At 53.1% G+C, this 23,194-nt stretch overlaps 2 protein-coding genes across 2 annotated transcripts in view; one reads left to right on the forward strand and one right to left on the reverse strand.

Annotated features, from left to right (window-relative positions):
• The window catches only part of LOC133354708 (roquin-1-like), a 45,152-nt gene extending 39,341 nt beyond the window's left edge, over window positions 1-5,811 (forward strand). The window contains 7 exon segments of the mRNA XM_061571761.1: window positions 1,318-1,350; window positions 1,352-1,481; window positions 2,127-2,250; window positions 3,092-3,200; window positions 4,073-4,235; window positions 5,146-5,253; window positions 5,672-5,811. Of these exon segments, the coding sequence (XP_061427745.1) occupies window positions 1,318-1,350; window positions 1,352-1,481; window positions 2,127-2,250; window positions 3,092-3,200; window positions 4,073-4,235; window positions 5,146-5,231 (645 nt within the window). The 3' untranslated portion in view covers window positions 5,232-5,253; window positions 5,672-5,811.
• Window positions 5,812-20,006: 14,195 nt separating this feature from the next.
• The window catches only part of LOC133354634 (sulfhydryl oxidase 2-like), a 28,040-nt gene continuing 24,852 nt past the window's right edge, over window positions 20,007-23,194 (reverse strand). The window contains 1 exon segment of the mRNA XM_061571653.1: window positions 20,007-23,182. Within this exon segment, the coding sequence (XP_061427637.1) occupies window positions 22,512-23,182 (671 nt within the window). The 3' untranslated portion in view covers window positions 20,007-22,511.

Raw genomic sequence — 23,194 nt, forward strand, 5'->3', positions numbered from 1 at the left:
GGTTCGATAGCAACAATAGGCAGGCACACACGGGCGTTCAAAACCGGCGTGTCGCAGATGCGGGGCAGCGGAGGCGTCGCTGAGATGCTGGGGTGGTTCAAGCTCGGGCCCTGCGGAGGCTTCAGGCCCGTGATGCAATTGTCACTGGCAATGGTTGCTACTGATTTTTACCGCCACACCCCCTCTCCCCACCAATGTGGTAAACAATTTAACAGCGCTCCCTGGTGGTCGATTGATGAATTTTTCTTCACTGGCGATGAAGTCGCGTTCCATCCGATGTCCCTTCGTGCATGGATTCGTGAGTTTATTTTGACGTTAGTTGATTTGTTCATGGGTCTCTTCATTCACTTTTTCACCATTGCATTTCAATGTGCATTCGTTCGAATGCCAATGCTCATTACCTCGCCTGGTATACAGGAGGTCGTGGGTTCGATCCTGCTGTATATTTGGAGTTTGCATGTGTCTCTCTTCCCGTTGTCACGTGGATTTTTCTCCGAGTCCTCCCGGTTTTTCCCCTCCGCATTTAGAAACGTGCATCTTGAGTATTTCGCCGTTATAAATTTCCACACGATAAGCCACTTTCATTGAGCTATCAGGTTAATTCTGAAAAAGAGCTATACAGCACAGTGTGCCTTACCCTGGTAAAATAAAATAAATAGTTTAGTTTCGAATTTACACCATCGTGCCTTTGTTTCGTGAGCACATCACCCTCCTGCTCTCTTGTCTCTGCACTGGCTACCCGTTAAGTCTCGAGCGAGCTATCTGATCCTGCAAGGCACTCACTGGGTTAGCCCCACGATATTACTGGAACTGATTCTGTTTTTAAGCTCCCAACGAGGTCCCTGAGATCTTACGGGATCGCCTTCTTCTCTAAGTACTCCGAGGTCAAGGTTCTGTTCTTGAGGTGATCGGGATTTTTCCAGCGCTGCTTCCAGGTTTTCTGGATAGTTTTTTGTCTTTACTCATTAGACGATCGGAGTCGTTAGAACCATTGTTTAAGTCCTCTCTTGACAAACTCACCTGAAAAGTTCTAGGCCGTTTACCCTGCAGGTTCTGTTTATTTCCTGGCTTTCCATACATGGTGGTGTCTCGTTGTGATCCACGGATGCAGTGCGGCACTTTTACAAATGTGAATTGTTATTATTTCCATTAATTCATCGGTGCACTCGTACATTCATTCGCCGATTCAATTGGGCATTCGATCATTCGTCGGTTATGGACATTAACGTGCTCGCTTGTTCGTTCGTACGGCCATCCGTCGCCCGTCCTCATGCCCGCTCGCCCGTCAACCCTGTCGTCACGTGCTCTCCGCCCCAGCGCCGCCCCAAGGACGAGGACCCCATAATCCCAGTTTGGCGAGAGCCCCACGGTGTCCAAGTGGGGCGCCATCTCCCGCTCGGCGCGCACCTCCTTCCGCAACACGGGCCCTGTGCAGGCCACAGCCTCCCAGGGCTCGGCCACGCGGCCTGTCAACGTCACCGGTGAGGGCTGACAGCCACGCACGCCCTGCCACCCACACACACCCAGCCAGGCAACTACTCACCCACCCCAGCCAAATATCCAGCCACCCTGCTACCCACCCACTCAGCCACCCAACCAACCAAACACCCGCTCAGCCAACCACCTACCCAGCAAACCACCGAACTACCCACCCAGCCAACCACTCACCCAGCCAACCATCTACCCACACGACCAGCCAACCACTCAACCACCGACTCTCCCAGCCACCCAGCCAGCCACCCACCCACCCAGCCACCTACCCACCCAGCCACCTACCCACCCATCCACGCACCCACCCAGGCACCCACCCAGCCACCCAGCCACCTACCCACCCATCCACGCACCCACCCAGCCACCCACCCAGCCACCTACCCACCCATCCACCTACCCACCCATCCACGCACTCACCCTGCCACCCACCCAGCCACCTACCCACCCATCCACCCACCCAGCCACCCACCCACCCATCCACCCACCCACCCATCCACGCACCCACCCACCTGGTCGTGTATAAAGCACAGACCTTGCGGTGGCCGGGCGGCTCAAGAGGGGCCGTGCGACACCGTCATTGATGTGCAGCGCGCACCGTACTGATCGGTCGATGTCCGCCTGTCACTCGTCCTTAGACGCCCCGATTCTCACCCCGTGCTTCGCAGACTACTTTGTCAACTACTCGAGCTCCTGCGGATGGAACTCGCCCACCAACGTGTACCCGTCTCAGCCCAGCCCCACCCCGCAGTACACGGACAGGTACGACCACGGCACGCGAAGATCCGGCCTTCCATACACACACGGGGACCCCCCCACCCCACCCCACCCACACGGCCCGTTGGTAGACTCCTGACTCGGTTAAACTAAAACCACAAAAACGTTTTATTTTACCAGGTAAGCACCCACTGAGCCGGCAACACATGATAGCTCAACAAAGTGGCTTAGCGCGTGGGAAATTATAGCAGAGATTCATACTCTTAGTTCTTTCGGTAAAGTCACGTAGGTAAAAAATGAAATTAAAATTAATAAAAAATATAAACAATTAAATCACAGTGACAGTTTCACCTGAAGACGGAAGCTTGTGTTGCTCTTTTATTGTTTTTATTTTTTATTAATTTTAATTCATTTTTTACCTACGTGACTTTACCGAAAGAACTCAGAGTATGAATCCTTGCAGTCACGAAAGCTTCAAATCTAGAATTATAGCAGAGATGTTGACTACCTCGCCTGGTATACAAGGAGGTCGTGGGTTCGATCCTGATCCTGACTCCTGTATATTTGGAGTGTGCATGTTCTCTCCCATGATATGTGGATTTTTCTCTTGGTCACTCCAGATTTTTCCTTCCACGATTCGAAACATGCTTTTTGAATTATTTGGCTGCTCTAAATTTCCACGCGATAATAAGCCACTTCGTTGAGCTATCATTTGTGGCCAGGTCTCTTCTGAAAAATAGCGATATAGCTCAAGTGCGCCTTACCTGGCAAGCTAAGCATAGTTTTTAAGTTTTAGGTTTTAGTTGCCTTCCCCATGCGACTGAACGGCCGTGACGATGACGTGATTGTGCTCGTGTCCGCGTCGGTGCGTGTCTGCGTGCGACAGGGAGCGGGCGATGGCACCTTGCTCGGAGCGAGACCACATGCGGCTGGAGATGGAGCTGCAGGCGGTGAACCACCAGATCAGCCAGCAGAGCCAGATACACGGCATGCAGGTAGGCGTGTGCCACAAGCCCTAACCGTAACCACAGCAGATGATCAGGACCCTTGCCTTGATCCTTACCCTAGCCGTAACAGTAACCACACCAAATTACCGCCCGCTAGCCTTAACCCTTACCATAATTATACTCGCTCACTTGACCCCACTGCTAGCCGTAACCATAACCACACGAGATGTGGAGTTTCCAGCGTCTGTTTCATTTCCTGTAAACCGGAGATGCACACCCACCCCCCCATGCCCGTCTCTAACTTGGAGTCTTGAACTCTGGGTCTGGAGCTCTGGGTCTGGAACTCTGGGTCTGGAACTCTGGGTCTGGAACTCTGGGTCTGGAGCTCTGGGTCTGGAGGTCTGGAGCTCTGGGTCTGGAACTCTGGGTTTGGAACTCTGGGTCTGGAGCTCTGGGTCTGGAGCTCTGGGTCTGGAACTCTGGGTCTGGAGCTCTGGGTTTGGAACTCTGGGTCTGGAACTCTGGGTTTGGAACTCTGGGTCTGGAACTCTGGGTCTGGAGCTCTGGGTCTGGAGCTCTGGGTCTGGAACTCTGGGTCTGGAACGCTGGGTCTGGAACTCTGGGTCTGGAACTCCGGATTTAAAACTTCTGGTCTTGAGCTTGGAGGCTTGAACTTGAAGCGTTGAACTTCGGATCTTGAACTTGGAGTCTTGAAATCCGTGTCTAGAACTTATGGTCTAGAACTTTCAGGCTTGAACTTGAAGCCTTCATCCTCGAGTCATGAAATCTGGGCCTTGAACCCCAGGTGTTGAGCTTCGGCGCTCGAACTTGGAGGCTTGAAATGTTGAAGCTTTATGCTTCGGGTCTGTAACTCGCGAGTGTGTGGAGCTGACGGTGATGCGCCTCGTTGTGCCGCGCAGGCGGCCAGTAACACGGCCCTGCTGCAGAGAGAGGCGCAGGCGCTGGCGCTGCAGCCGTCGGCGGGGCCGCATCGCAGCCCGGAGGAAGCCGGCGGCGGCGTTGGCGGCGTTGGCGGGGTGGCGTACGGCGCGAGCGGCGGGCGTAGTCGGCGCTCGGGCGACGGTGAGTCCCAGTCGTCCCCCGCGACGGACCACACCGCAACAAAAATGTGGGGGGAGCGGTGGCACAGCGGTTAGCGCTCGCGTGCGTTGCGAGCACGGCGATCCGAGTTCGATTCCCACTTACGGACGACACCGGTGAACCGGTCCTGGGCCTCCCCTAGGTCGACTCAGCTGGTGTAGTGTTTAAAAACATCGCCACTGTGGAGACAAAGGCGGTCGGGCGAAGTGTTGGCATCCCCACCACCTCATGTGCCGTGTACGGGCCTTCATAGGCACTATTCGCTAACAGCAAGTCCAGGCTTAAGAACGTACTTCTCTCCCGCTCTCACTGCCTCTGTCTGTAATATAAATACGCCCACTGTTCCTGAACAGCATCTTGAAAGTGCGTTTGCGTTTAGACGCTGCGTGAAGCCACATTGCGTTGACTTGCATATAGACCCATAGACTCGCACAGAGACCTACAGCTTCACCCATACACCCAGATAGTGAACCCATAGACTATCAGAGACCCATGTACCCAGATCGGGACCCATAGACTTGGATAGAGACCTATGACTGACTTTCTATTACACAACTACGTCCACTGTTTCTGTACTGAATGTTGAGACGCAGTCACATTTAGATGTTACACAATCCATGCCCTTGTGCATGACTTTGTGTCTTACACCAAACAAGCGAGTGGTCAGTTGCGTAAATGATGTTAAGCATTCATTTTGCTTGGTTTGCGACGTAAGTTCACGGGAACTAACCGGACATGTCACGTGCCGAAATTTGACGTAACTGGCCACACGGCTCCTTTTTGTCCGGTCGGTGCGTTCCCCCCGCCCTGACCCCCACGTCGCCACTTTACACCCCCCCCCCCGCGTAATAATGAGCTTTGCCCGGCGGGTGTCTCTGTTTGCGGGGGGCAGACCGACCCACTGCAGGCGGATGGGGGGGTGACGGTGTCCGCTGCCGCGACGGACGGTGGGGCTGGCGCCGACGAGCAGGTGGCTGACGGGGAGGGGCCGGACGATCTGGTGAGTGCGTGTGTGTGCGCGCTTGTGCGTGTGTGCGCGCGTGCGCGTGATTGTGCACGTGCGTGAATATGGGGAGCGGCAGTGTAGCGTTTTGCGCGCTGCGCTCCAAACCTGGCGGCCCGAGTTCGATTCCCGCTCTCGTAGCCACCAACAGCAGTGACGATTATCTCAACCGTTCCTGGGCCTTCCGTAGGTTGACTTGGCCTTAAAATGAGTACATCATACAAGTGTGTATACATCATCAGTTGGGAGACATAGGTGTCTGGGTATGATGCTGGTCACCCCCCCCCCCCACACCTCGTCCACCATGCCAGCCTTTAACAGTGACATGGGGGAATCTGTCTCTGCTTTTTGTGTATCCGTACATTTACACGTGTGTGTGTGTGTACGCGCGTGCGTGCCTCCCTCCCTTGACCAGGACTTTGAGCACTGCCTGGGGCTGGAGCTAACCCAGGATGAGTTGGACTGCCCTGGGGAGCCCGGCCAGGCGAGCAGCCAGGCCTCGCCAGGTCCAAGCAGCGACGAATCCCGCGCCGCGCCGCAAATGTACACAGCCTCGTACGTCTCTCCCATACCCACGCCCCAAAATATTCACCCCCCCCCCCAACACTCACCACTCACCTATTATACTCACCACTCACCTCCGACAGTAGCACAGTTCGAGGCTACGTGCGGTGTGAAAGAAGTTACACGTGCATACGTACGTACACACATTCTGATCGTGCCTATTAAATATTAATTTGGATCATTCACGGCGCGGAAGTGTCATGGTTTGCGCACTGCGCCAAGAACCTGACGACCCCAAGTTCGATTCCCTTTCACGACCCAACATCGGTGACGAACAACAGCACCGGTCCTAGGCCTCCACAAGGTCGAGTGCCTGGTACGGTGTGTCAACATCAGCACCGGGGAGACAGGCCACCCACTCCCCCCCCCCCTCGTGTGCCGTGCCAGCCTTTATAGGTGCTCGCTAACAGCACTTGCCCCAACAGTCTGTTTAAGGTTATACGGGGGATCTTTGTGTGTTTGAGAGTGAGTGCGTGTGAGTTTGCCTCTGGAGTGTGAATATTCTCCCTCTGTTCTGCTTAGAGGGCTTCCTCCCTGGGCCATAACACACACACACACACAATGTATTTGCCTAACATACCAACAATAGATTCCACACAGCAATTGAAACTACACGAGTCTCAGCGAGAGTCTTTCCTGGGTAGACAAGCCAAATTATAATAATGATGTTAAATAATAACAGCTAAATCGCGGGTCGGGAAGCTGTTCGTAATCCACGCGCATGCACGATTGTTTTCGTCTTTGTACACAGCGACATGATGGCCGGGGTCACCGGCCCTCCCCCCAGCGTTTGTGTCGTCACCGCGGCAGCAATGGCAGCTACGGCCGCTTCCGATTCGACGGCATCGGCGGGAGCGGCATCGGCACCATCGGCACCTTCGTCGTCATCGGCGGCGGCCTGCCACGGCGGTCGTGACGACGCCGCTGCCTCGGCACTGGCAACGAAGACCGCCGCGCTCGCCATCTCCTCCTCGGCGCAGCCTCAACCGCAGCTGAACGGCGTCGCCGATGCCGGCTCGCTGGCTTCCGTGTGACGCAGCGCCTTGCCTCGTCGCCAGTGACAGCTTGCCGCCGATAACTAAATGAGACGATGGGCGCTTGCTTTTTCAGCAGGCGCCGTACGCCGGTAGGGGGAGTGCGCGCTCTCGGGCTCGGGTCCGGCACCTCTCGTGCCGATCGACAGGGGTGGGGGGGAAGCTCCCGGCCTTGGCGTGGGGGGGGGGCGCGGGGGCTGGTGGCTTGGAGCGGTTGGGTTTGTGTCGGCGCCGTTCGCGACATTGGGACGATTTCAAACGGGTGACGATGATCGACGGGATGATCTACGCGTAGTTTTCAAACAAAATAAATGAAAGTCTGGTGCTGTCGCCGGGGGGAGTGGGGGGGCCAGAAGGGGGTGGGGGGGGCGGCTGCTCTCCCACTGGTCTCCCGGCGCTCTCGAACCCCGTTGGGTTGTTCGTTTTCTCACAGCCCATTTTGTTATTTTATTGGGGATTTCGTTCAATTCTGTCGTTCACCGTTTTGTCTTCGCGGCGCGGCTTGCCTGGACGCGCCGTTTGTTCTTCGACGGGGGGGAAAATAGAGAAGAGAGAAAGATTCTAATTGTCAAAGTGTTAGAACCGTTGGGACGCATGGCGATGGACGATCGACTCGATTAGCGAGTCGGTGCATTTGATTGCATGCCTTCCCCGCCCCCCAACCGCCACTTCCTGAGACGTCCCATCGTCCAATGCAGCCCCCTTCGTTGTTAACGATCTCACGACCACCACCACCAACCGTGCACGCGTTGCAACGCTCGCACCTTCTCTGTCTCTCCCCCCTCCAAGATGTCGTCAATAGCCAGCAAGGCAGTGGCTCGTTAGCGGTTAACTAGTACGACACAAACGAAGCTGACTTTGCGTGCCTTGATTGGTCGGGAGGGAAACAAACGGACGACAAGAAAAAAGGGAACCGGGAAAGAATGTGTTCTGCGAAGCGACTTTCGATTTGGCGGGTGCTCATCGCGTAGCCGATCGGTCGCTGAGAGCAAAGGGGAGGGGTGCTTTTCGCCCCCCCCCCCCCCCCCCCCCAGTTTGAGACGTCGTACGTCAATGAGCCAGCCGACAACCGGAGGCGACGATCGTGGGCGGCGAGTCGGTCCGGGATTGCCGCTGATTTGTCTGACGAGGTGGCTGCCCGAGGCCCGCTCCCGTTTTTTTATTTTTTACACCGCCACCACCGTCGCCACCACCGTCGCCACCACCGTCGCCACCACCGTCGCCGCCCTTCGTTCCCAGCCAGACTTCGAGAGCAGGTTTTAGAAGATGGTCTCCTCGACTTATCGCAACCCTTTGGCGATGATTGATTCGAGGGCGTTGCCACTTTCTCTTCCCTCCGCTCGCCGACGTGACGGCGCTTTTATCGGTTAGCCCGAGGACAAAATGTTTGGCTCACCTTTGAGTAAATGTGCAGGAAGAGGTGTTTTTTTCCCACTGCTGGTTCCTAGGGGATAAATAGCGCGGGGGCGAGGAGAGAGGGCGAGGAGGGGAAGATGACGGGTGGGCTGGATTGGGCAAGGTGGTTGTCGCAGCTGTTGCTGTGCCCGATGTTAAAACACGCCAAAATTACAACCAGCGGGGGGGGGGGGGGGGGTATGGGATTTGTAACGTGAGCTGTTATTATCGGTTTTAATTGTTTCCCTGCTCGTGCCTGGTGAGGAACGCCCGCACGGTGAGGGCGCCCACGCTCACAGCGGTTGGGCAGGAGAGGTGGGCGACGTTGGGTGATGCGCCGAGTGCTTAACTGGAAAGAATTTTAATTTTTTTATTCCTGCACCAGGAAGAAAACCCGTTTCCTCTTCACGTTACCGTTCCGTTTTTCTTGAGCGTTCACTTCCGCCCACTTCTTCCACCGCGCCGCCCCCGCCGCCGCTCTTTCCGCCAGGCCCTTTGGTGGCTCTCGAGCTAGCTAACGGCGGGCCCAGATCACCGGCTCGGTTTTTTTTATTTTCTTTTTTCGAAAGCCCTGGCTTCTGTGAAGCGGAGCAAAATGCAGTGTCCGAGCCGAGCGTTTGTCCCCGACAGAGCTCGCTCGGCATTTCTCTCGACGACGCAGAGAAAACGCGCCGAGAGAGGCCCATAACCGGCACCAGCGGCAGCATCAAAACGGACCCGTCCAAACGCACCGTCAGATTTGAAAGGGGAACGAACGGGAGGAGTAACGACCGGGTGGCCGTGGAGCTGGGTGGGTGGGTCGAGAAGGCGTCGCCGCGGTGCGGTTTTCCCCGTCGCGGTTTCTGCGCTGCCAGTGAGCGCAGGGAATCGTGGCGGCGACGCCGCAGATTTCGACGCGGGCAGAGTTTTGAGCGGGGGGGGGGGGGGCGGTGGGAGGGGTGCGATCCGCCGCCAGTGTCTTCCAATCCACTTCTCCGCGTGCGTGCGTGCGTGCGTGGATGGTTGAATGAATTTCTCGGCTGGAAAACATGAAGCGAGATCTCGCCCATCGACCCGACCTGGCACCTTGGGCACTCCACTGGCTCAGAGCAGAGATGTTTTACGAGTCAGCCGCCGCTTGAGTGGTGGGGCCCATCTTTCGCGGTGTCATTTTGCTTGCGTGGCCAACGGGTGGAGACATTGTTTTTGTTTAAACGATTAATCTGCCGCGCTATCTGCGCGTGCGTTTTTTTGCGGCTGCGCTGCATGTAGCTCTCACCGGTTTTTTGTTTCTTGGCACCAAGCGGCGTTTGCCGTGAGACGCGTCCGAGAGGAAAGCTCCCAGGGCGCGTGGGTGAGACATCGGGACAAATTGCGCCAGACCGCCACGCGTCACCAAGCCGGAAGCTTATCGCCCGTAGGAGATCGATTCCGCTAAAGAATGACCGCACCTCTCTGGTGGCGCCACCAACTTCTGCCGTGGCCCATGGGCTTAATTGTCGCCGCCGCCGCCGCCGTTGTGTTTTGTTATATTTTTATACGATTCGGAGCGAGGGTTATGTCTACTGGATGAGAATGGAAAGGCCGGGTGTGTGCCTCTCATCATGCGGGGGCGGGAGGAGGAGGAGGCGGGTAAAACGGGAGAAGCGGTGCGTCGAGAGCGCTCCGAGCTGCCGCGTTAGATGTGTCCGGCGACGTGCCGAAAATTTAGCCGAGCATCTGCCGTGACCTCCACGACGGGATGGCCGTGACGTGGGTGAGAGGCGAGAGAAGGAACCCCCCCCCCCTCCCCCATCCGCGTGGGACGCGAGCGAGAGAGCGAGGGGGGGAGCAAGAGAGAGAAACGCGCGCAGGAACCCGGGAGCGAGGTCGTAATTTAATTGACGCTTATTTTTGTATCAGAAAGTAGCCAGTGTTTTTTGCGCGAGCGTCACTCTCTCACGCCCCCCCCCCCTCGCTGTCCCCGAGGCCCGACCTGTCAGCGACTATCAGATGGGGGACGGGAGTGGGGGGGGGAATTGAAATAGGTGGTGACTGAACTGCACAGTACAGTGAGTGTACAGTTTGTAATTTTATTTTATTTCAATTGTTCATTTTTTAACCTCCGATGTGCTTTTTTGTTTATCTGCCTGTCGTTGAAAATTTAATTTTTTTTATTTTTTTTATTTTCCTGAAAAAGTCCTTCATGGTTAGTGCATTTAATCTTTTTGTTTAAAAAAGGGAGATAGGAGATAAATCTCTTCATATTTAAACATCTTACAGATGTGTGAAATCCGAGCTATTGTGCTGTATTACAAACGAATGGACTTGAGTTGACATCCCCCCCCCACACCTCTGCCCCCCCCCCCCCCCGGGAATGATCCGCTCCGGAGGAAGTGGGGGGGGGTCAGGGTTACGCAGACCCCTTTGCATTTGTTCTTATGGGTGTCTTGGATCGTACCACTTAGGAAGTAGGGGTGGTTCCCCCGCGTGTGCGTTTATTTTCAGGAAAATAAAATATTGTGCTGTTATAGGTTATGCTACATCTGTTTGGGGGAGAGGGGGGGGGGATCGGGCAAGAATGAGGAATTGCTTAATAATAATATTAATAATTATATGTTTGTTTGAAAAGACGAGCTTCGGAAAGTGATGGACATATTTCTAGGTCTGTATTAGACATTGCTGGTGATTTAAGTTTATTTTAATTCTCGGTATTGCTATTATTGGCATTCGTTCAATTGTGTTTTTTTTTTTTTTAAAGTGTGAGATGGGAATGCATCTTTTTTTTTGGGCTTTAAAGGCCTCTGCCATCGGTGTACGATGGGTAACGTGTTTGGCGAGGTGCGTGCGTTTGGGAGCAATTACAATGAGTGGTGAATTCCATTTTACGAAGAAACTAAAGCACCCCCCCCCCTCCTCCGCCTTGTAAGACCGTGTGGTCAAGGGGATTGTCTCTCGCTGGGCTGGAAAGGTCGTGAGCCCCGAATCCGCTAGGTAGAGAGAGGTCTTCGAATCTGCTCCATGTTTCCACCCAAGACCCGGACGTTAATGTGCGTTCGTCCCGCAAAAGCCAAATCACGAAAACCAACCGAACGCTTAGCGTGGCTTCGTCACGTAAATAATAAATGGTAGGAAATAACCCGAGCGGGCGGGCGGGCAGGAGCGCACGTTCGTATTTTATTTTTGATATCTCGTCCCAATGTGATTTTAGTTTTTTTGTTTACCTGCCCGGTCGTTGAAACGTAATTTATTTCTCTTTTAATCTTTCGCGTAACAAACGGCCGACGTTCACGCGGTTTTATCTATTTAAAATATATATTTATGTTTGTTTGAAAAAAAAACCATCTGATTACGGTAATCGGATTGAATGGACAGATTATCCACTGCCATGGCTGCCTGCTTCGTTTTAAACAAATAAATGTTAGGGATATCACTTAGACAATGAAGATATTCCGTGAAATCCAGCACGCGCCCGGCTTGATCGAATTGAGAAAACGCGTCACAGACGCCTCTGCCCCGAACCAGTCCGGGCCTCCCCCCTTGGCCGTGTCCCAGACCCATCATCACCAACGACGAGACGGGAGACCTTACAATGGCGCACTCTCGTGCCCGACACCGCAAACCGCAAGCCACCTTACCTGGGGAACACCGCCCGCTAGTTGCCGGAGGAGTGCGCCCAAATTTCATCGGATATCCGGAGCTAAGGGGGGTTGAGTTAACTCCGTTTAGATGGGTGGCCATCGTCACGGGGGGGGGGGGGGCAGGGGGGGGGGGCTTAGTCAGGTGTGGGGCTGTGGACAGGAGACAATGCCAGGAGTTTTTATTTAAAGCTTTCGTGACGGCAGGGATTCACATTCTTGGTTATTTCGGTAAAGGCACGTAGAAGGGAAATAATAAAATAATAAAAAATAAAACAATAAAGGACGGCTGCTTGCTTTGTGGCCGAAACGTCGTGAGAATTATTTTATTTTTATTATTTTATTATTTCCCTTCTACGTGACTTTACCGAAAGAACCAAGAAGATGAATCCCTGCAGTCACGAAAGCTTTAAATCGATTGGCCCAAACATCTCAAAATGTAGAATTTGTCCTCCTACAAATCGAGCCTTAAAGGCTCCCCCATGGGTGGTCACCTAATCGTCATTTCTATTTTTACAATTTTACGTATCACTTAGGAAACGTATATGCCGTGGTAGGAGTAGTCGTCACAAACATAGCCGCAAACTCCTTCACGGGGCATTAGCAATTTTATGGGCGAAATCCGCTTCACGAATGAATTTGTTTTAAATTTCGGGCAGCAGCTTAGGCTGTTCAATTTCCCGTCGGTCCGATTGGACGACAAAGTCCCTCGATGGACAGCGAGAGACGGGGGGGGGGGGGTGGAGAGATATTTTTAGGGTTTTTTTTTGTTACTTTATTTTAATTTCTCCCGAACGCACGCGGCTCTGAGCACCACTCCGCTTCTTCTCACAGTCGCGACCTTACCGATTCTGCGAATGGAATGAAAAACTATAAATAAGGGTAAACCTTTTTTTCTCTCTGATGCAGCAGTTGTATGCTCTAGCATTAAACGAGACTCCTCGTAACATGTATACGTGAATGGAGTAACCGCTGTCTTTATTTTAGACGCCTTCGTGTATGTATGTATGTATACAGTACGATTTTTTAAATGAAAATGTTTTTTTTTTGGTTTTCTATTCTTTTTGGTTCCACACCCCCCACACCCCCACCTCTTCTGATATCGGAAGATTTTGCATTTCAACTCCACACTTTCCAATCACCGAGACGGGACACACATTCCCGAACCGCCTCTTTTCTTTCCACCCCTCCTCCTTAAATCACAACTTGTGACCTCCACATCGATGAGATGTGCTCACTATTGAATGGGCGACACGCGCACGCACTCGCACACACACACATATATGTAATGTCAGTATTTTAAATGGTATGCACACGTTTTGAATGAATCTTTAGTCGGAAGACCCGGTCTGGAGTATAACCCCATGATGGTGGATGTGGAGTTGAAATGTGACTTTTAAGGAATGGATTTAAGCCCCCCCCCCTCCCCCCTTGTGGTTACGCCTTCACGTCTCTGAAAACTTCACAGCGGAGGTGTTTTGCTGTGCGGCGGTTTCGAGTGAAATGCCATCGGTTTTGCACCTCCCAGTCCTCACGATCCTCACTCCAATCCGCCTCGCTCCACGTTTTCCGACTTCCATTCGATCGGAGATCAATTGGGCGCAGCGACGATTGGGGGGGGCGAGGGGGGCCGCTTGTGACCAACCCCCACCCAGAATGCGCTCGGTGTCACGTGACCTCTGAAGCTCGGCACGCTGCTTGGGATGGGTGACCCGCAGCAGATGTCGTTTGTGCAACAAAAAAAAACATTGCATTGTTGCACCGTACTTCTATGCTCCATACGCATAACCCCCCCCCCCCGCCTATCCGCACTCGCCCATCGTGTGGTGAATCGTGGTGAAATTACCCCCCCATGGCACGAGGGAGGGGTGCCGAGCATCCAGCAGTGGATTAAATGGAGGCTCGCGATCTGCCACGTGTTGGTTCTTTTGGGGGGCGGCGGTGAGCTTGGGGTGGAGAGGCGGCAAGGGCCGGCTTGTTTAGATGCTGTTTCGTTTTAAGTCGGCCGCGGGTCGCGTTAACGCCCGCCTTGCCAGCTGTCGCGAGGTTCCGTGTCAATGGGTTGTTGCAACTTGGGGGCCACGGTGCACACGCAAGGCTCGCCCGAAGTTTTGTTTCGGCCGTTTTGCAACAGCAGGACGCAAAGCGTCGGCCCTCCCCCCTTTTTGTACATTTATTACGTCCCGACGATAAATCTGTCAGAAACCAAACTCGGTAATTCAAGTTTGAAATTAACACACGTTTACACCCTCCTCCAGTTAAATAATGAGCGGCTTTTGAGAAACGTTTTCCGGAGTAAATGACGGCTTGGAAGTTCTATGACATCATGCGCGTTGCAGATTTGTGAGGTCGCAATCATTGGGATAATAACATCACGGCAGTGTTTTAATTCGAGTGAAGTGCATTTGGAGAAGGACTTTGAAACGCTTTCGGTTATTCGTACAGGAAAGTAAAAGCAAAGCACAATAACTACACAATGTGCAAAACTTATGGATACGTTTTTTTAAAATATATCGCGGTCAAAGTCGTTTCATCAAAATGTGTATCGTCGAAATTGAAAAAAATGACAACGGGGAAACACCCCTCGTTTTGCAACCCATTGCCATGGAACATCGCGTGCATTAGTCGTGGGTAGGAAGATGCCGTTTAAGGTGGGAGGGGGGGTGGGGACCATCTCTGCAAGGAAGATCTTCACTCGAGCTTGGAGCGTGGCCAAAACCACCACCCCTCGTGTGACCGCTGAACTGGTGGGGGTTTGTGGGTTCGTGTCACCATTAAGTAACCCCGCCAACCCTTCCCCCCATCCCTCTCCGGGGTTTGTAAGGCAAATTTGATGGCAATTCTTGCGTTCGCACCCCACGGTGATAATTCACCGAGCCCGGGGCACGGCAAATACGAATGGTAACCGCGTGGTGTTCCTCGGCGCACGATCCCACACTCGCGGCTCGTCGCTGCGAGTGTGGGATCGCACGCACGCACCAAAACAACACCAGATGAATGCCCCCAACGCTTCTCGTCTTGTCAGATCTCGCACGCCGAGCAGGGTTTTGAGTTCTTGCTTGCCCCGGGTGGGACGTAAGCACGCGGGGCTTCACCATTGGAACCTCATTTGCTAGTAACAATATGATAATTTTTTTTTACTCTTCTATCTGGCAACAAAACTGACACCTTTTTTACAAGGAGTCATGCTTACATAGACCACAATACCTGCAGCCATAATGCAAACAAAAAGAGTTATGTTTTTTGTTTGCATTATGACTGCAGGTATTGTGGTCTATGTAAACATGACTCCTTGTAAAAAGGTGTCAGTTTTGTTGCCAGATAGAAGGGTAAAAAAACAATTATCACGCGGGGCTTGTGAGGTGCAGCCAGCCCTGACGATGGCAGTGTTTGAAGTGTCACCCTCTCCTACGTGCAGATGGGGGGGGGGTTCCCTCTGGGTTTTTCTCTCGCACAATAAGCCAATCATTTCACGAATCGAATTGACAGAACGTCCCAATGTAGCCGGGAACCTCCCGAGTAGCCGATGATACGACGTTTTCTACCCACCGCACAATCGAGCCGGAACTGTGCCGCCGATCATCTCCCACGGCGGGACGAGTGGAGTTGCACGTAGACGCAACGTGACCAAATTGATGATGACCTGGCCCTGCATATAAGGGTTTAAACTAAACGTTGTATTTTTGTTGTTACCAGGTATAAGACCCACACTGAGCTCTGCAGCTCTTTTTTTCAAATGTGACCTGGCTGCCACAAACGATAGGTCAACGAAGTGGCTTATCGCGTGGGAATGTAGAGCAGCCAAATGCTCTAAACGCGTGACGTTGATTTGAAATGTGGAGGGGAAAACGGAGGACCCGGAGAAATATACACGCGACCACGGGGAAAGTGAGAGAGACACTGCAATCTCTAAATATACAGCAGGCGTCAGGGTCGGGATCAAATCCACGACCTCCTGCATAGCAGGCGAGGTAGTCAACATCTGGCTCTGCTTGACAACCCGCCGGTAGTAAAACCCACCCGGTATGGCGAAGGCTTTGCACGGGTTCGGCTCGGATGTGCAAGTGGAAAAAAAAAAAGTGTGTTGCGGCGAGGCTTTCTTTGGTAAAAAGAAAAAAAGTTGGGCAAAACAAACAACAACAACAACAATATCTACTAATCGTGACTTGCGTGTTCGACCTCTTGCTTGGCCTTTAGAATCTGACGCCAAGGTTCAAGGAGAGAGGTGGTGGGTGGGTGACGTTGATGGTTGACCGTGAGCGAGTTGACGTGTGGTCGACGCAGAAGGGGGGGGGGGGGTAAGGGGTGCTGAGCGACGTCTGCACCGGGCAGGCAACCGGGACCCAAGGAGATCGACCAGTTTTGGTTGGGGTTCGATAAAAAAAAAAACTGACTGAACTCAACAGCTTTGGTGTCTATCATTCGTTTTGTCAGTTTCTTATTTAGCGTCCAGCGGAGGGTGGGGGGGGGTACACGCGTTGTGTTTGCAATGGGGCCCCTGCCCCCCCATCGGAAATGTTTTTGTCCTCCCGATTCGCCGGTCAACTGGGGTAGGTGGAATGCGACGGAGCTGACCCCACGGCCGCTATCGAAGCGGTGTGTACTGAATGTGGTGTGCACCGGGGTCGTTTGACGAGTAACGCAGATTGCCGACCCGGACAGACCCGGCTGAAATTAAAGCCCGATCACACACTGTGCCCAGACTCGGAGATCGGTAGAGAGACCCCCCCCCCCTCCATCGACTTGCGCGGGGCTTAGTTTCTCGCTTTGTGCACGTGTTGGACTTCTTTCGCACCGTACGTGGCCAAGCGTGCTAATCGGAGGTGCTCTTAATTTGTTTCGGGACTCATCTTCTTGGTTCTTTCGGCAAAGTCACGTAGAAGGGCTCAAAGTTATGTGGAAACCCTCCCCGTAGAGGCGGTTAAATTTCGATTTAAAGCTTTCGTGACTGCAGGGATTCATCAACTTTGAGCCCTTCTACGTGACTTTACCGAAAGAACCAAGAAGATGAATCCCTGCAGTCACGAAAGCTTTACATCGAAATTGTTTCGGGACGTTGGTGGACGATAGGTGGGCACGTGACTATGGTGGTCTTCCCGATGTCGAAATGTTTTATCTGCTTGACAACCTTTGGTCCCAGTAAATATTTACACCTTGAGTATACAAAGCAGTCAACATGGGAATTTTTTTTTTTTAAATCGCACGCTCGGACCTAATTTGCCTTGACACACAGATTGTGAGAAATCAGCGGGGAAACGAGGCGCGACTATTCAAGGTATTTGTGTGTGTGCGTGTGCAGTGGATGCGGTGGCGAGAAGTTAACTACCTCGCCTGGTGTGCAGGGGGTCGTGGGTTCGATCCAGACCCCCGACGCCTGCTGCTGTATATTTGGAGTTTGCGTGTCTCTCTCCCCATGGATTGCAATCTGGGTTCTCTAATTTTTCTCTCCACATTTTTAAACATGCGTTCAGAGTGTTTGGCTGCGATACATTCCCACGCGATGAGCCCATCTCCGTTGAGCCGTCACTTTGTGGCCAGGTTCGCTGGCCTTACCTGCTAAAATAAAATAAAAAAGTTTAATAGAAAAATTGCTTCAAGGAAGATCGAATCGAGGGATCTAACTGCGCCTCTCACAGAGACGTTTGCAACGTGTTTCCTTGAACGCCCGTTCGGCTTGCCACGCTTCGACGGGATTGAGTTGCATCGTTGAAGGTTGGGTTCCGCAACTTCACGAGGCCAGAGGTCGCAATCGGGTACCCGGTACGGGTAGACCGTGAGTCACTGGTGAGTAACTGTTTGTCACTCATTTCCCAACGTCTTGTCTCTTCTCACAATTCAAGTTACCTAGAATCAACCCACCCGCTCCTGCAACATGGCTTCATCCCAGAGGTCGCAATCAGGTACCCGATACCCGTACCCGGCCGGCCGGGTACGGGTATCCGTTTGCGACCTTGGTGCGGCCGGGTACGGGTAAGGAATCAAAACCCGTTTGCGACCTCTGACAGAGGCTGGCGGTGGCAGTGAGAGACGTTGAGATCCTGGTGGGCCGGTGCAAGGGAAACGTTTCCCACAATTTGCTGCACTTCCCTATAGGGTTGCAGAGAATGTGGATGGATAGAGGGGAGGGGAGCTGATGTTTCAGTTTTATTTATTAGGTGTCGGTATGCACAAGCACGAAGCAAAGGCGTTGAGGTCAACTTGATAGGGTTCCCGATACGAAACGAGGAGACAAACGTTTTATTTCGACATTTTCCACCCACCTTTTAATTTATTACAGGTTCACACAAAGACGGCTTGCTGAAAGTACATCGGAAGGACAAACAACGAGAGGTCACGGCGCGAACATTTAAAATATGCTTCTGGCAAAAATGGCATGAAATGTGCATTCCTAGAAACTCCTGAAAGCCTTGACGAGTTCTGTCCAAGGGGACGACTGAAGCTTCCAGGCAAGCCCACCCCATTTACTCGGGGCCTGCATTGAGGTCAAGATGTTACAACGGTTTCGGGAGTAAATTAAAACTTAGCAAGTTTACAATACCTTTTGAATAAAAAAAAAATGAATCAAAACACACTTTTTGATCGCCTAAAATCTACACAATTAGCAACGTTTACGCGCCTAAATGTTATTCTAACGTGACCGTATGCTCGGGTTAGTAGTCTTAAGGACGTAAAACTAAAATCTGCAGGGTTTCTTTCACAGTTTTACTTTTGTATTACACCACCCCCCCGAACACCCCCCCCCCCCATTCGACGTTTCATTTCGTCTCGGCTTCTAAAATCCAACGAAGGCAGTGATGTGGTGGTGGCAACAGGTTACAAATTAACAAAAATGAGTATCCAGTGGCCAATTAAAACACGAAATAATCGATAGCCAACTTCATTACTCGCACTACCACCTCATTCTGGCACTAATTCTTTTGATGTCGTCAAAAGGTAGTGACCCTAAGGGGGGGGGGGATTCATAGGTCAAATACCAAATAATGGTAATAATCAAACAATACCCTGCTGCAGTTTATACACACCATGGCTGGATGGATGTACTGTGACCGACAGGCTTTTAACCGCTCACGCAGGTGTACTGTGGTATGAGTTGAGGTTTCTTTTCAAAATACAAGCTTAAAAGTGACATTAGTATTGGTTAATTCCCCAAATGCCTTTGCAAAGCGACGAGCGGTAGAGTGAGAGGAAAGGCTGCGGTGGCAGCTGCTGGCTCGCGGATGGGAAGACCTTCGGGGCCCATCCAGGGACTCACCTACTTACGGAGATAGGTTCCAGAGGTCGTGTTCGCAAGTCGATGTCCAAATTTACGCCCGCCGATTCCAAACGTGTTGTTACGGCGTGTTCACTAAACAAGGGGCATGGCTTTAAAAGTTGTATAATCTCCTGTAGATGCCACTGATATGTTCACGTTCTGCAGATGCAGATACCACTGGTGTCTTCACCTTCTGCCGCTGTATACGCCAGCGCCGCCGTCTAATGTGCGTTGGTCGAACTTACGACTCGGTCCGAACAGCTGCAACTGGACATACGGACAGGTTTGTTCGTAAATCGAATGTTCCTAAGTCGAGGCATCCCTATAATGTTAGACGCGGCTCGGCTTAGGCTCGGCTCTGCCTCGATTGAGCCACGGCTCGCAGCCCTCGTCGAACCTGAGCCAGCTCTGAGCCAGCTCTGAGCCAGCTCTGAGCCAGCTCTGAGCCAGCTCTGAGCCAGCTCTGAGCCAGCTCTGAGCCAGCTCTGAGCCAGCTCTGAGCCAGCTCTGAGCCAGCTCTGAGCCAGCTCTGAGCCAGCTCTGAGCCAGCTCTGAGCCAGCTCTGAGCCAGCTCTGAGCCAGCTCTGAGCCAGCTCTGAGCCAGCTCTGAGCCAGCTCTGAGCCAGCTCTGAGCCAGCTCTGAGCCAGCTCTGAGCCAGCTCTGAGCCAGCTCTGAGCCAGCTCTGAGCCAGCTCTGAGACAGCTCTGAGACAGCTCTGAGACAGCTCTGAGACAGCTCTGAGACAGCTCTGAGACAGCTCTGAGACAGCTCTGAGACAGCTCTGAGACAGCTCTGAGACAGCTCTGAGACAGCTCTGAGACAGCTCTGAGACAGCTCTGAGACAGCTCTGAGACAGCTCTGAGACAGCTCTGAGACAGCTCTGAGACAGCTCTGAGACAGCTCTGAGACAGCTCTGAGACAGCTCTGAGACAGCTCTGAGACAGCTCTGAGACAGCTCTGAGACAGCTCTGAGACAGCTCTGAGACAGCTCTGAGACAGCTCTGAGACAGCTCTGAGACAGCTCTGAGACAGCTCTGAGCCAGCTCTGAGCCATGGCCGAAACAACTTTGAGCAGTAATGGAGTGGCTCAAGCCTCAGCTTAGCCGCACTGAGGAGGCCAAGGCAGAGCCAAGCCATCACCAAGTGAGAATACAGCCCTTAAGGACGACCTTGGGGCTTTCCAGTCTCGGGTGCGTGTATGTTGAAATTCTTTCGCACCGTACGTAGCCAACCATGACAATCGGAGTTGCGGGACAACGTGCAGAAGGTGAAATTAATGACAAACGGGGAGAGAGAAAAATCCAGTGGAGAAAACCATCGCTGACTAAGCCACTTCCCGGCAGTGGCAACGTATCCCAGTTTCTCGATTCGTTGTCACCCGAGACTGGAACGCACTGGGGCGGAACCTTTCTCCGCTGCTGCTGAGGCCCCCTTTCGTAACTGTTGGCTTGTTTGGTGGAGTGCAAAATAGAGCCGTTTCAATCCTTTCCGGCGATGGTCAAATCTGTCAACGTATCTTCATCCCCTTTGCGTACCATCTCGCTTTACACAATGCTATCGCTGCCATTAAAAGCTCAAGTTCTTACAGCATGGGGAGAGCCACCTGCGGAGTTCGTAAACTCCCAAGCCTTAACTGGGTAAAATAAAAGTAGCTTATCGGTTTTTTTTTTCTCTTTTAAAAGCTCGGGGGCTCACACTTTGACGAAATGGCCAAAAACACGGTTTGCCCCGTTGTTGGGAGAGCATCGTGACATTCCTGCCAAAGAAATCGCGATTAAGTCGGATTTGCCATATTTGCCTATAATGCTTAGACGTCATCAGGTTTATACGGATTAAAAAGAAGCTGTCGAGATGAAATAGGTGTGGCAGTGGTATGGCAATCTATCTTTTGGAGCATGCGCTCCAGCGATTTAAACTTGGCACGGCCGTTGAACCGTAAAAAAAAAAAATCATGGCATCGTTTTCCCTTTTCACCTTGGGCCGTGCCACTTTTGACAGCTGCTCGTTGTAATTTCTCCATACAACGACGCGCGTACGCACGCACGGACGCGCACACACACACACACTTAAAAAAAAAGAATCAGTAGGATCGGAGGCGGTTAAGGTGGCTCGCATGTCGTCAACGCGCCGAGCCACCGCCGCTGAGATCACCGGGTTTTTAAAATCTCGGTTTCAGCCACTGCCCTGTGGTAACAATCAGAATCTCAAGTAAAGCGAGCCCGGCGGTCTCGGCGACTGCACACTCAAACAAAAAATATGCAAATCGCACGAAGTTTGACTTGGATAATTTCCAGCTGGAAGGATTAAAACTAATTTGACCGTCATTCGGCCATCTCATAGCAGATCGTGGGAATGTTGCAACCGCCTGCGAAGAGGATTAAAGTAGCGGATTTAAAGATTCTTTTTCAGGATTCTCTTAAAGAACCCCTTCTGCGGGGTCCGTTGTGACGCACGGCGATTCTCCATCTCGGGACGTAGCAACGATGGCGCAAGTGGCTTACATTTGGGGGAGGGGCCTAAAAGAAATTTGCAGGATTCTACCAACTTTCAACTATAGGAACCGATCTACTAGCCGACACTAAAGGACTTCCCTCAAAGGGGGGGGGGGTAACAATAAAACCATCGGCATGCACACAACCATCCGTCTGCTACACGCGCGCACGGCTATTGGAAAGTGCGCCCTCGCTTAATTTCTCTCCCGGCGTCGGGAACGAGAAAGACAGTAGAATTGCTGCAAGGTCAATGGTGACGATTACAAATCTGGAAACTGATTATCGTTTTTTTGTTTCTGGGGGATGAACAAATCAAAAACGTCGTCACCTTTAAAAAATACGCCCCCCCTCCCCCACCCACCTACCCCCTAAGTCTGCTACGTTTTGGCCAGTGCAGAAAAAGTACGCTGTAGTGGTACACGACACGCACCCGTTTCTATGCTCCCCCCCCCGCCTTCGCCGATAACCAGCACCAACGAGCGCCAACAAGCGTGGCGAGGCAATCGGCGAACAATTCCCACGGCCCGTGCGGTGCCAGCAAGGCCCTGATCCGGCAGCGTTTTGGCAAAAAATTAAGTTGGCTGTACCCACGTATTTGTACGTGCGAGTTTGGACTTCTCCGCATTTTGTACGCCGATTCAACTGGTTGCCGACCCACTCGTCGTTTTTTTTAGGCAAGTTTTGGTTTGCCGCAGTGGTTTAAAAGTCTTACTTTTTTTTGTGTGTACGTAACTTTAAAAAAATACTTTGATTTCCTCCCTCAGTTATTTTATACACGTAAACACGATGCGAAGGTGAGAGGGCGATGGGGGGTGGGGGTTGTGGTTGGCGTTGGGAACGTTTCGGGTTCGGTGGCGGCGGCGGCGGTTTTGGCGCTACCGCCGCCACCGCCGCCACCGCCGGCTCCGGTCAGCGAGCCCCTCAGACCCGCGGGCCGCCCCCCCCACACTTGCCCCTGCGGCCCTTCATCCGCCTGTGCACGAACACGTACATGCCGAGGAGGCACGAGGCCGACATGCAGTACAGCAGCATGCACAGGCTGATGTCCACCCGCGAGAAGCCCAGCCCGATCATCGCCGCCCACCGCTGTCGGCGAGTCTGCATCCTGCCCTCGCCCTCCACCGCCACGGCCGCCAGGCCCGCCTCGGCCCGCAAGCCCAGGTCCCTCGCGTGAAGCCGGGGTGGTCTCGCCTGGGTGTGCCGCCCAACAGCGTCGATCCGGTCGTCGGCTTCCTCCTCCGATGCCACCGCTTGGCCCTGCCCGGCAACCTCCTCCTTCACGTCGTCGTCGCCGTCGTCACGGATCGGCGAAGTTTGATTGCGGCGATGGTAGACGCCGTCCGCCTCGTTGACCTGCTGCAGCCATTCTTGGTCGTCTCCGTGCGACTGCTGCGGTCGCGACGACGACGACGGCGGCGATCGCTGGTAGAGGGGGGAGATGTTGTCGCGGCCGTAGTGCTTGGCGAGGTGCCGCAGCACGGCCGAATTGTCCCACGCGTGCTCCCCCTCGTCCTGGGTGCTGTGGCAGTCGGGGCAGAGCGACGGCGGGGGCCACTGCACCTTGGGGAAGCGCGGGTCCTCGCTCTTGGCGCCTGCAAGGCACC

The sequence above is a fragment of the Lethenteron reissneri genome, chromosome 48, assembly GCF_015708825.2.
Source record: "Lethenteron reissneri isolate LAM-NWPU_2019-01 chromosome 48, ASM1570882v1, whole genome shotgun sequence".
Taxonomy (NCBI): domain Eukaryota; kingdom Metazoa; phylum Chordata; class Hyperoartia; order Petromyzontiformes; family Petromyzontidae; genus Lethenteron; species Lethenteron reissneri.